The sequence below is a fragment of the Lagopus muta genome, chromosome 5 (genome assembly GCF_023343835.1).
Source record: "Lagopus muta isolate bLagMut1 chromosome 5, bLagMut1 primary, whole genome shotgun sequence".
Lineage (NCBI taxonomy): Eukaryota > Metazoa > Chordata > Aves > Galliformes > Phasianidae > Lagopus > Lagopus muta.
In genome coordinates this window covers 1604035-1617636 of record NC_064437.1, presented here as the reverse complement: position 1 = coordinate 1617636, position 13602 = coordinate 1604035, and the positions used below count along the sequence as shown (strand labels likewise).

Here is a 13602-nt window from a genome sequence, read left to right as displayed (position 1 = left end):
GTATTCCCTGCAGGGTCACGTTCCTGGCTCTTCCAGCCCCACTGCTGGAATAAAACAAGCACTAGCTGCATACTTCCAGAGCTCCAGTTGAGCTCCTGGTACTTCCTGCACGGTTGCCTTTCACAAGAATTGCTGAGGTTATATTTGAAATAAATGAAATGCTGCATAACGTGCCTTTAATTTCCTAATTGCCAACCAGCAGACAGATGTGTAATTATAGACAGGGTAAATAAATAATTGTGGACTGTTGGGAAATGTGTATTATTTACTTGATAAGCCATAATGGCTTTTCCAGATGCCTGACAGTGAAGCCTGTTCAGAGAACTGTCAGTGAGAGGTCACTGGTCATGTTAATTCCAGCAGCCACTCGCAATGTGTATTTGGTGTTTTGGTCTCTGCCTGCCAGCAGATCTTGTGCAGCCAGAAGTGGTGTGGAAGTTCCTGGGGTCGGGAGGAGAACTGGGCCAGATAACTCAAAATAGTTGTTATCTCCATTATGGTGTTGGTATTTTGGGTCTGTTGAAGAATGGAATAAATGTTTGTGCTCACCTCGTAATTCTTGCAGACAATCTTCTTCCTGCTCCCTGGTTCTCTTCAAGCAGAATCCAAACGTCAGCTGAGAGAGAAAAGCAATCCTTTGTCTTAAATGCTTTTTTCTCCTTTAAATTTCTTCTAGCCAGAAATGATGTTCAATAAAGACATTTCAATTAAAACCAGATGAAGCAGGGATGTCCGCAGAAGTCCGTTTGATGTTCTGCTTGAGACTGCAGAGACTGTTCTTGAAATGTGTCATGACTCAGAGCTGGTACATTGATGAATAGTAACCAGACATGCTTCAGAGCTTGTGGGTTTTCGGCTCTAAGAAGTCATTCATTTCTCTGCTCGTATCATTAACTGTGCTTACACAGATACCTTAGTTATTTATTTATTTATTTAAGGCAGAAGTTTCCTTTTGATCACTCTAATTTCTGTCAAACAGGGCTTGAAAATTCTATTGCATTGAGAGCAACAGATGCTCAGTATCCTTCATAAATCGGGGCTGTAGTTTCTGGGAATGACTTGTTTGAAGGCTTCTTACCGGGCTCAGTGTGCAGCTGTGAGACTAGAGTGCCATGGAAGGCCACTCAAGATAATCTGGCTTGGAATGTAATTGTTAACAAAGTATTGCCAATGGCAATCCATCAGTACCAGGCTATTTAACTGAGAATTCCTTTTTGTTTGTCCCTTTGTCGTTCATGAAAGACAGAGATCAGAATTACACGAGAAGTGATGGAGTAGCTTTCAAGTCCATAACTCTAGGTTGCTGAATTAAGTGCGTTTATTGGCAGGAAGCATTTGAAAAAACATGCACTGCTTAATACTCTTATGAAGCTGGCTGTGCTCATGGTGCAATTCCTGCAGGTATCTGAATGTAGCTGGCCGGTACGACAGGCGCCCAGTCTGCACAATCTCTTTGCTGTCTGCAAGAACATGCACAACTGGCTACAGCAGAACCCCAAAAACGTGTGTGTCATCCACTGTATGGTAAGTACAGAAGAAAGGAACCACATTTTCAGACCTGTGAGTCATAAGTCACATTGCATGTTGCAAATGTTGTGTCTGTGGGCAAGGATGGCAACAATTTCTAAAAAAAAACTGTGATAAAACCAACTCCTATAGAAAGGGAAGCAAATGCATAGAGGGGAGTTCTGTTTAACTCTAACCCTGAGGTTGTTAGTCTCCTGCAGTGGCTGCTTGTCAAACGTGGCTGAAGATGTCCAGTTGCTTTTCTTTTTCACAGTTGCCTTGCACTGTGCACCATAGCTCATGTCCTGCTGACTTCCCAATAAAGATGATTCAAGATGGGAACACAGGCCTGATGTGTGAGGATGGTGTCATTCTGTATGAGAAGCTTGTAATTTACCCCGAATAACCTTTGATGTTGACTGTAATGCCCGAGAGGACAGTTCTGTTCTGTTCCTGGAGCCTAAATTAAATTCAGGAGGCTGACAGCCCTCATCAGGGTAAACTTGGAAGGAACTGAGGAAATGAGTGCTCCCAAACTGTGCAAATCTTACATCTGGGTCTGGCAGTTCCTGCCTCACGTAGTGGAGCTGTGGCTGCAGGACATGAGTTGGGTTCAGACAGACTGAGATGTACTTGATGGCTCCAGTCTTGGAAATACAGCTCTAGAGTCAAACACCTTTACTGACCTTTGGGTAATGAATGTCAGGATAATGCTATGAAGGGCAGTGAGTCCTTTTGAACATTTTCTGAGGAGTCTGGAAAAGCCCACTCAGTTTATATGAACCTGAGAGATCCTTTCAGAGGCAGTTGGCTAAACTTGCGAAGGCAAGCAGCCTGTTAACCTCAGGTAGATGCTGGGCCTGGGTCACCTCTGCATGGCAAATCCTGTGGGACAGCTGGAGGCAAAACTTACTGGACATGGAAGCAAGTCTGAGCCATCCTCAGCTTTGGCTGCTTGTGAATGTCATCTTTGATCCAGGCCACTGCAGCTCACTGAAGCCTCAGGCTGGAAATTCATTGTGGTGCTGTCTCATTACCAGACTTTACAGATAAATTATTTTGGTGACTAAAGGGAGAATGGAGAGTGTTTGGGTGGAATCAGAAGGCTGACTCTATACTTACACATTTCTTCCCCTGCTCTGCTCTCCCTACCAGGATGGCCGTGCAGCCTCAGCAGTTCTGGTCAGCGCGATGTTCTGTTTCTGTCACCTCTTCTCTAACCCAGGCCCTGCTATGCAGCTGCTGAACACAAAGAGACCTGGAATTGTACTGTGGCCATCTCACAGGAGGTAGAATGCCTTGGCTGAATGCTACGTGTGTGTTTTGGCAATGCGTTCCCAGCTCCTAGGCTGAGACATGCATTCCATTTCGGCTTTATTCTCCAGAAATAGGGGGGTAAGGTAGCAATCAGGCACTGTAGCAGGTTGTCCAGAACAGCTGTGGGATCTCTGACTTCTGAGATCCTTGGCTGGGGATCACCGTGAGCAGCATAGTCCAGCTCTGAGGCTGGATGCAGTGCTGAAGTTGGTCCTGTGCTGAGCAGAGAGGTGGACAAGATGACCTTCAGAAATTTCTTCCAACCTGAGTTACTGTGTTATTTCACGGAATAATGTGAGCTGAAGGATGCATATGCTTCGTGCCACATCCTGTCCTCCCAGTCCCAAAGGTGCCAGCAGGAGGCAACAGTGTTAAAATGCAGGACTCCTATTGCAGCAGCAGTAGTGCTCATGCATTAGCCATGCTACTTAGCTTTGGCAGGTCGTAACTGATGTTTATGGCCACTTCCATTTCACCCACATTGTAACAGTAATGGAGGAATAGAAACAAATCTTACAATAGCTTTGTGCTCTGGCTCAGGAAAGCTGACAGGTCTGTAGTTAATAGGGCTTTGGTGAATCCCCCTCCCAATACCAGCTTCATCCTTATAATGTTTACACTGTAAAAATGTCTTGTTCATAGTTTTCATGAAGCAGAGGCAGCACTGCCTGTCAGAGCAAACAGAAGATGTAGTGTTATGTGTGGAGAAATAATGATCCATGACTAAGTACTTCACATGGCATGTGCACGTAAAATAGAATGAAAACTGATCACCTGGGATGAAGGTCTCAGTGATGACTTTCTCTATCTGCAGATACATAGGATACATTTGCGATCTAATAGCAGACAAGCCCGTCATTCCTCACTGCAAGCCTATGACTATCAAGTCAGTCACCCTCAGCCCAGTCCCCTGTTTCAACAAGCAGAGAAATGGCTGCCGGCCCTTCTGCGACATCCTCAGTGGAGAAACCAGAATCCTGACCACATCCCAAGAGTATGAGAGGATGAAGTGAGTTGCTGTGCTCTCCTACCATCCTTAGGATGCTTTGCTGTAAGGTGTCTAGTGTCTGTGCTGTGGCCATTGCCAGACTGTCTGATAAATCATGGGGTGCGGATATTAATTGAAGATTGGTGCCTACTATTGAATTAAACTGCCAGGGTCAGTTTGAAGGTATCTCAGCTGGGTACCTTCACTGAGATGGTTTGGTGCTACGATAGTTTCTCCTGTGAAGTGTTTCTATTTCAACTCAACCTCACACTGAGCAGAATGACTCTGTTGGCTCAACCTGAGCGAGATGGTAATTTTGATGTTGATGTTGGGGTTGGGTGGTAATGGTGTTGTAGAAGGGAGCTTAACTGTGGATTTCCTTCTTGTCCCCTCGAAGAGAATACCGTGTGCAAGAAGGGAAAGTCCTAATTCCACTGGGAGCCACTGTCCATGGAGATGTTGTTGTTTCTGTCTACCATATGAGGTCAACCATAGGGGGACGCCTTCAAGCAAAAGTAGGAGTTTGTTTAATTTCTCTTGCATGATAGAGGCAATGTAGCTAACTAAGAGGGGCCTGAATATTGGGTCTAAGAATGCAGATGGCACTCATGATATAGAAGGCTTCCTTACCTGAGCACAGACTTAGCATAAATCAGAGCGATGCCAAGTGAAAACAAAGAGCATTTGGGGAAGTCCTTGATGCTCCCTGTGTTTCTTTAGAGTGTATATTGATAGGATGTAGGATCCTTCCACGTGATGCAGCAGATAGAAACCAACCCATCAGCAACTGGTACAGGCAAAACACCACCAAAACCTCTGTTTATGCCCTCTAAGAAGATGGGAGAATATTTTTTCTTTAGCTCCAGTGATTATGACTGATTGAGCCATCCCTCCTGGATGGTGTCAGAGTTGCTTGTTCTAGAACAGCCTTCACCTTTTTGAATGTTATGGATAACAGGCAAAAATTGCAGAGCAACTGATGAATGTTTCTCTTCTTAGCTCATTACTGGTGCTGTTTGCTATATACAGGCAGTGCTTTACTGGAGTTCCTACTGTGAATGAAATGGTCTTGTATGTTCCTGGGCTACCTGTTGCTCCACTGTATTCAGTGGAAATAGATATCAGTTTCATTTAAGTGCAAGAATAGGCCAAGTAGGTCCTGGCAATGAGGGCATGTTCCCAAACACTGTGAAGGCACTCCTCTGTCAGGGCAGCAGCAAAATTAAAGGCAGATGGAAATACTGGAGTTTGAGAAGGGAAAGTTCTACTTCCTATAGAACGAACAGAATGAATTAGCTTATGCAGCAGTAATCTATATAGTAACTGGTAGTAGGGTAAACTTAACCATCTGCATGTGCAATATAAGCAAATATTTGAATTTCATGAGTTTAAGCACTTGTTCATTAAGGTGCTCTGTTTTTCAGATGACCAACACACAAATATTCCAAATTCAATTTCATACTGGATTTATAGCCCTGGGAACAACCACATTAAAATTCACCAAGTGAGTATTTTAAGCTGAACATTAATCAAACCTGGAACATAAAAGTCTTAAAAAGGCTAAAGGAGAATATTCACAAATGAAAGTCTGTGTGCGTGCATATATATTAAAAGATGATGTAGATTTGTAGAAACATCTGTTCCTTTGGAATTGACCGGCTTCTTCCCATTTAGACCTGAACTGGATGCCTGTGACTCTCCAGACAAATATCCCCAGCTTTTCCATGTTATACTGGAGATAGAAATACAATCTACTGATAGACAAACAGAGTTAACTCCTCCGTGGGAGAACTTCACAACAAAAGACATCAATCCAACCATTCTCTTCTCCTCTCATCAGGAGCATCAGGACACTCTTGCTTTGGCAGGTGGGAGCCGCACAGCTTTACTCACTTGATTTGGGGCTTTCTTTTATTTTTTCTTTCTTTTATTTATTTGTTTGTTTATTTTGGTGCTCTGTGCTGCAGGTAAAGGTCCCACTGATTCACCCCAGGATAACATCAGGAATGTTGGACAGAGTGCATTCTTCTCATCTCTCAGCTGGCAAGGTACGCAGTGTAGCCTTTAAGTCAAGTTGCTTAGAATGAGATAAACAACTTGTTTCTCTCTCCCCCCTCCCTGGAGCATGGAGGCTTGCTGAGGGATCTGATTGTGGCATGCCTTGTGCATTAGATCACTGTGCTGCTGGTCACACCCTTATGTTGCAATTGAGTGGAAATTAATTTCCTACAACATTCTCTTCAGAAATTGCCTTCTCGCGCTGTACGTGACCGATTATTGACACAGCTCCAGTATAAACCTTCACCCTAGGCATCCTTGGCATTGAAACAGCATAAAGGTGCTTTTTGCTAATACTGTACTTGGGAGAACATAGCATTGAGAGTGAGCTGGGTGCCTGTCCACAGCACGGGGGCATTGCACTGGGGATGTGCGGGCAGGACCTGGGCACAGGAGGTCCCGTGGGCAATGCCAGAAGGTGATTTGTGTCACTACTACTTGTAATGAGCCCAGGCTCTGGGCCATGGCTGGAGATAGGCTCAGTGCTTGGTCATGACCCAGAAACCTGTGCAGCTCTGCTCTGTGCGGGTGGCACTCACTGCTCTCTGGGCTTGAAGAGAGCCAATTAGCCTCCCCCTGTGTTCCTGATCAATAACACTGACCGCTTAGCACGCAGCCCAGAAAAGACCTCAATTTAAATCTTTACCACAGCAGCATTCTGAAAGGTTTCTTGATAGCTTCTTGTTCTGCATTTAAGCTGATTTCTATGGGAGCTTTGCGATGAAACTAACGGCTACCTAATTTTATTTTAGATCAGAAATCTGACAAAAGTAGCTCTCACCCCACCTCAGAGGACCGAGCAGCATTGGTGCATGAGGAAAGCGAACAGTCAGATGATGAACTCTTGTCCCTTTCCAGTCAACACAGCAATGCCAGCGGCGACAAACCCCACGGGACACCAAAACATGGCAAAAAGCAGCAAGAGCTGCCAGCACCGCCTCCGCCTGAGGACGTGGACCTGCTGGGGCTGGATGGCAGCCCCATGAGCAAAACCTTTCCCTCGCAGCCGGCGGCTGCACCCTCTAACTCGGACTTGCTGAGCGATCTGTTTGGGGTTGGCGGGCCGGGATCCCAGGGGCAGAGCACACAGCCTGCTGCCGATGAGGTCTTTCACATGGCGGGGCCCGGATCGGTGCAGTCCACCCCTCGGCATTCCGCGGCCTCGGCGTCTCCGTCCCCATCCCCGAGGGTGGGAGAAGGTAACGCCGGCTCCGCGGGGGGTGTTGCTTTCCTCTGGGTGTTGCTTTCCTCTCTGGGTGTGCTTCTCATGGAGACAGTGAGGGACTGAGGGACCCCGAGAGGCCGTCCGGTTCTTCTGCTCTGAGGCTGGAGCCACCAACGCGAGCAGATTGGCCAGTTTGTTTCTTTAAGTCTCTGGGGAGCTCACCCAGATGCTTGGCTGGCTTTCTTACATTATAGGCACTGGAAGTCACCCTTCTTCCTGTGCATCCAATAATGTATGTGAGGAGAATTCTTGCTAATTAACAATCAAGAAAACCTAGCCACTTGGGTCTTGGTCAGACCTGCAGCAGTTTAGATTGGATTTCTTTTCCTAACAGTAGGGGTTTGGAGCTAGGATGGTGGTCTTGGGCTGTGAAATACAGGGACACACTTTGCTGTTTCTGACCATTCAGCAGACATGATAAGCAATATAAGAAGATTTTAAAAATTGTTACTATTTTTTATTGCTCCAAAGATTGAAATCAGGTTGGTAGAAAGAATGGTTGAATAGATTATTAGGGAGAGGAATCTTTTGGAGGACTAAGTAAACGGAGAAGGGCAAGTAGAGACCATGTGTAATTGAGCAGGTGAGGGTCTCTGCAATAGGTGACTGGTTTTGCCAAAGGCAAAATAAGAACACTGAGCTCGATCCAATGGCTGTGTGGGGTCTTCCTCCGTTTGGTTTGGCCTAATCCTTTACATTACAGTTTAAGAGCTGACATGTCAACATGTACGTGATTCAAAGAGCACAGTATGCTCACTTAACTTTTTCTTAGCAACAAATAATTTCAAGTGTTTGCGATGCCTGCCAGCTTCCTTGTACAGAAATGTTGGGATTGTTTTTCCCTTTGTTAAGGAGGGCACTGGCTGGAGCAGAGCTGTGGCTGAGATTGGTGGCACCTGCCGCAGGCTGGCCTTGTGGCACAGTCATTGCACAAGTTGGTGATTTAGAGTTCTCAAAAATGTCTTCCAGCATCTGCCTTCGATCCATTTGGAAGCAGCCCTAAGCAAGCTGGTCCAGACCTCCTGGGTTCCTTTCTCAGTTCATCAAATGTCCCCGGTGATCCTTTCCTTCAGGCAACAAGGAGTCCTTCACCAACTGTGCACAGCGATCCCTTCCACATGGGTAAGAAAGCGAGGCTCTTCCAGTGGATTTGAGCAAACACAAAATGCTGCTTTTACATCTGATGGAGCCGTGAAGTGCAAACTGGTGCTTACCATGAAATGACTCTAAACCACACAAACCCCGCTAAACAGGAAAGAGCTTTTTGTCTCCAGACTTAAAGTATGTTCATCAGTTGAAGTATGGTACAATGAGACTTGTTTTGCTCAAGTTGTATTCTTAATTAATAAGCTATTTGTATACATGAGGAAAGAGACCATGAAGAATGCCTGCCTCCATATTCCTGTGGTTATGAGGTCTACTTTGAACAACCTGCCATTAATTGAGCTAAATAAAGCACAGCATATTATGCCTGCTAAAGAAAACACCCATCCTTTGGTGATTTTGGTTAGAGGTATCTGATTTCTTTAGATCTGATTCTAATTCTGGCCACATTCAGTTAAATCTGACTCTTTTAGTCTCTCCCTTTGTTTAAAAAAAAATGTTCCTTAGTTGTCCCTTTCTCTCCCTGTGCCAAAATGCAATATCATAACTTTCTATAACACACATTCAGACACGAATTCCTTTGTGTCTCACCATCCAACACACATCCCTTGGGTGGCACGGTCTCCCTGGAAAGTCAGAGTGACATAGGAGGGAACTAGTCTGCTGCTGGCACTGCTTACATCCTTGCTTTGCCAGACTCAGGCACTGGGTATTACTTCTGTGAATAAGACCTTTGGGTCACACTTGGAGCTGACTGCACTAATAAAAGGAATTTAAATGATACCCCAGCATGATGAGGTATTAAGCGACACTGCTAATGCTGTGTGTAATGAAAAGCTGGCAGGGTGAACTGGACAGATGTACAGACTTTGTTTGATAGGGCTAAAGCAAAGACTTCTTTATTGTCTCTATATGTGGAGGCTGCTTTGCTGTGTCTGTGTTTTCCCTCCTTGCCCTTTGCATATAGAACATTTCCTTGGGTTGAGATGCATTCAGAAACACAAAACCCCACGTTATACTGGTGATAAGGTTTTATAAATACGTATATAAAGCCTCTGACCAAAGCTGCCATAAAACAAAGACTGTAAATCTATGTCCTTCCCTATTAATGTCTGTACAGTATGAGATCAGAAAGAAATGGAAAAATTTGTAATGCCCTTTGTGGGGCAGAAATTCACTTCTAATTAGCAAATGATAGATGGACACAGCCCTGTGCTATCAGTCCTGCTCCTTGCCCCCTACCCTTTCCAGATGCTGGGTTACAGGGGAGGTTTGGGTTGGCTTTTAGGAGAAATGTCTTCTCTAGAGATCAGTGAGGTGGGGCACAGGCTGCCCAGGGGGTGGGAGGGTCATAATCCCTGGGGGTGTTCCAGAGCTGTGGGGATGCAGCACTGAGGGCAGTGGGCATAAAGGAGGTGGGCTGGGGTTGGGAATGGGGAGCTGGAGGGCTTTTCCAACCTGAATGATTCTATGATTATGTTCTTTTTGCTGTATTACTCTGAGATATTTATACATAGCCGTTCTGCTTAGCTTCTAGCACACCAACAGTTTCCATACAGCCAGATGTTTCGGGTGGCTGGGACTGGCCCAACAAACCAGGTATGTGTTGTAAAAGCTCAGAACACTTAATGAAATAGCCTCAGTGAGCTTTGAGATCTGTTTCCTTCCTCAAAAGATCAGGGTCTGAGGTGGGACGGGGTGCTAGGGGTGGATGTATGTGCTTGTGCTCCATCCCATTGAGGAGCCAAGAGAAGGACCTGAGAAATGCTGTATGTTCCTACAGTGCTGCTAAATTACAGTATGATTCCTTCTACTCTTGGGAGGGTATGTGTGTCCTACCAAAATTTGCTTCCTGAAGGCTTCCAGTTCTTAAAATATATCCATTTATCATAATTACTCTGTCGCTGCAGACAGTCTGGGGAATGTTCTTGTTGCTGAGCCTAATTGTGAGTGGGAGTGCAAGTAGTCTGGGCCAACACTGAATTGAGACTGCTTAGGAGCCTGACAATAATACACTTAATTTTAACATCAGTTGTAACATTATGTAACCAAACCTTGGGTAAGAGCTGCTCAACTAAAATAAGAATAAAAATGTAGCTGTTTTTTCTTTTTTTTCCCCCTTCTTATCTTTAAGGTGGCTTAGGTATGGGAAGTAAGTCGGCTGCCACCAGTCCTACAGGATCCCTCCACAGCACTCCCACTCACCAGCCTAAACCCCAAACACTGGATCCATTTGCTGACCTGGGGACTCTCGGAGCAAGTTTAGCAGGTTTGCATCCCTTACAAAATAAAGAAGTAACCAGCTACCCCTGGTTTAGAGAGATAGGATGAACAGCCTGATATGTGACGGAGCGCTATGGGTTCTCTCAGCCTAGCTGCATGCCACTTTCAAGCATTCCCTCCTGCTTGATTCTCTGTAAATTTTCACAGACCTGTGCTTTTACTGATCTTCCATTAAAAAAACCAACAACTCTGCATGCCAGCAACAATTTGGACCTTGTAGGCTGTGTGGATCGCAAAGTGAAACCTCCATCTCATCTGCATCAACTGTTTCTGGCTAAAGATGCTGCTGTGTTTAAGTCCAACTGCAGAACGGTTGCTGCAGACCTTGGAGCTGTGCCTGGGAACAGGCTCTGGCTCTTGACAGCTGTGGGGGTCCCTAAGGAATTGTTTCATCCTTCTAGATTTGGCCCGCTTTCCTCCTTTGCGAGGAAACCTGTGGTTCCTCACTGATCTGCCTCCAATTTGCTGTACTGTTGGAAGGTGGGATCTGAACCCATTTTCATTTGCACCTGGCTATGAAGGACTGTTTGCTTGGCTCTCAGACGTGCGTTTTCTCCTTGTTCTATCTCAGAACTGTCAGCAAACCCTCAGCCCCACAGCAGTCCTGACAAATGGCTTAAGTTTCCCTTAAAAGCCAGCATGTCAGCTCCTCTGACTGGTAAATAGATTTTTCTTCCCTTTGTCACTGCCCTCAGCTCTTTGCGAGCCGTTGTGGTTTTATCTGATGTTTGTTTTCTCCTTTGCGTCAGTACCAGCATGGTTCTGGAGTTAGGTTTCCCAGTTCCCTCTGCTGGATCACTGGCTGCTCTGCAGGAGCAAAATAAAAGGAATGCCAAGACTCATGTCAGAGCCATCGATGTGCTTTTAAAGCATGGATTCTGCAGCACAGCTACAGAGTTCAAAAACAAACGATTTGGCATCCACAGGATATTTAACCACATTGCTGTTGTTCTTAACTAAATCAATAGCACTTGACCCACTTTCCGTGATGTGTTTCAGAGCTCGAAGTTGAGTGTGGGCATTAATCTCAATAAAACATTAATGCTGAATACCACCCAGCACAAACTGTGTCTGAGGACCATCCTCTGGAGTAAGAAGGTGCTGAAACACGTGACTCTGTGGGATAATACCACCTCAGCACAGCATAACGAGGAACCATTTCAACATGCGCCGGCTTGATAGTGCCACTCTAACGCAGAAGCTCTGATTAACAGAGTGGCAGAAGTTGGAAGTGTCCTCTGGATATTTCCCAATCCAACCCCACCTAAAGCAGGTTATGGCACACAGCTGTGGTTCCCAGCTAGCTGCACTTTGCTTTTCCCGCTTCATCCCACCAAACTGGTGCTCCAGAGGCAGGTGCTTGCTTTTACACAGCTTGCAGAGCAGAGACAGGAAAGTTGAGGGGCTTTGCTTGATGTTGCAAAAGTAAGTTTGTGGCAAAGCTGAAAGTAGAAGCCAGCTCCTTGGAAGTTTTTGTTGAGATTCCCTGGCCAGAAGGTGAGTTATCGCTCTGTTTGCTAACGCACACCATCACTCCTTTCCCCTCGCTGTGCAGGTGGCCCTTCATTTGCCAGTAAGCCAACCACGCCGACGGGAATGGGTGGAGGATTCCCCCCCTCACCACAGAAGCCCTCTCCGCAGCCCATGGGCAGCAGCTGGCAGCAGGGAGCTGGCTATGGCTGGCAGCAGGCACAGCCCAAGGCCCAGCCTGGCATGCCCCATGCCTCACCCCAGAACAAGCCCAACTACAACGTGAGTTTCTCAGCAATGCCAGGAGCGCAGAATGAACGTGGAAAAGGACCAGCTAATGCTGGTAAGCATTTCAGAATTCAGCGTCTAAAAGGTTGGCTCTTCATGATGTTGCTTTAATGCACCAAAGCAGGTTGGAGTCTGGTGAGCAAGTCGTGCTGGTGGTGTTCAAAGTTCAACACTGGTTCCCTGTTCTAGACTCTGAAGCATGCTAATATCTAGGAAATCCTGGATTACAAATGGGATTTGATAATAATTCAAATGTAGCATTAATTTATACCTCTTCTGAGAGAGCCTGCACACTCATAATCAGTGGGAGATTGTTATAAGCGATGTGGGGAGTTGCTTGGGTAGGAAAGCAGTGTTAAATAAGTTTGTATTGTGAAAACAACTTATTCTTGTTTTTTTAAGATTCAAAACCTAAAGTGTCTGCAGATTTTGAAGATCTGTTATCTGGCCAAGGTTTTAATGCTCATAAGGACAAGAAGGGACCCAAAACAATAGCTGAGATGAGAAAAGAAGAAATGGCTAAGGAGATGGACCCTGAAAAACTGAAAGTAAGCAACGCTCTTGTTTATGCTTTACTGTCATTCAGTGTGTCTTTTGTTCTCATCATGCTGGATGCTCTTGAACACTCCCTGAAAGGCGGAGGTGGGCAGTAAGTCACTGGCCTTCCTGCCTGTGAGAAGCATCTGAGCAAATGGAAAGGCCATCTAGTGCCAGAAAGCTGTGCTCCTCTTCTAGTACACATCCTCCACAGCACTGCTGGATCCCCAGCACCACATGGTATCTCTCATGCTTGTTTTCCATAGACTAGGTGTCTAAACTTGACGGCATCATGCACTGCTGTGCTCCCCATTTGCATCCCAGTTAGGAATGAGTTAGTGTGGCCTGAAAAACAAAGTCAGAGACTGCAGGTGTTGGAGAACACCTGGAAAAAATTCCACTAGGTCATCAAAATGAGAGATACCACTTGGGAAAAGAGCAGTTTGTTTCCTAAGAATATATCAGAAAACAACAACACCCTGTGTTCCAAAGTAGCTTCATACAAAGAAGCCAGATAAGAGCAGCAAACATCTCTTCCTGTCCTTCAAGCTAACCGAGGCTTTGACCAAATGAGGGACTTAGCCCCCAAAATGAGATTGCCTTGGGGCAGAAAGTGAGAGCTTCCTGCTGTTTGTTCACATTATGCATTTTCACGTTTCCTGAAGATGTGAACGTCCTTTGGAATGCAATTAAAACTCCAAGGATGCATTTCTGTCCTAAACTAGAAAACAGCAGTGGCTTGCTCGGTGTCACTGTCGTGGCTGCTGGGGCGCCATGTCACTCCAGCTCTGGTGAGCAGGCACAGCTAATTGAACAAAACCTCTGT

The 13602-nt window shown here is 45.6% G+C and overlaps 1 protein-coding gene across 3 annotated transcripts in view; it reads left to right on the top strand.

Annotated features, from left to right (window-relative positions):
• DNAJC6 (DnaJ heat shock protein family (Hsp40) member C6) overlaps positions 1-13602 on the top strand; it is a 39281-nt gene that overhangs the window by 22133 nt on the left and 3546 nt on the right. For all 3 annotated transcript variants that reach the window (XM_048944278.1, XM_048944279.1, XM_048944276.1), the window contains 13 exons: positions 1402-1524; positions 2662-2795; positions 3638-3832; positions 4209-4326; positions 5236-5315; positions 5486-5679; positions 5779-5859; positions 6622-7068; positions 8064-8216; positions 9729-9797; positions 10333-10467; positions 12037-12294; positions 12642-12787. In XM_048944278.1, coding sequence (XP_048800235.1) covers positions 1402-1524; positions 2662-2795; positions 3638-3832; positions 4209-4326; positions 5236-5315; positions 5486-5679; positions 5779-5859; positions 6622-7068; positions 8064-8216; positions 9729-9797; positions 10333-10467; positions 12037-12294; positions 12642-12787 — 2133 coding nt within the window. The remainder of the gene's footprint in view (positions 1-1401; positions 1525-2661; positions 2796-3637; positions 3833-4208; positions 4327-5235; positions 5316-5485; positions 5680-5778; positions 5860-6621; positions 7069-8063; positions 8217-9728; positions 9798-10332; positions 10468-12036; positions 12295-12641; positions 12788-13602) is intronic.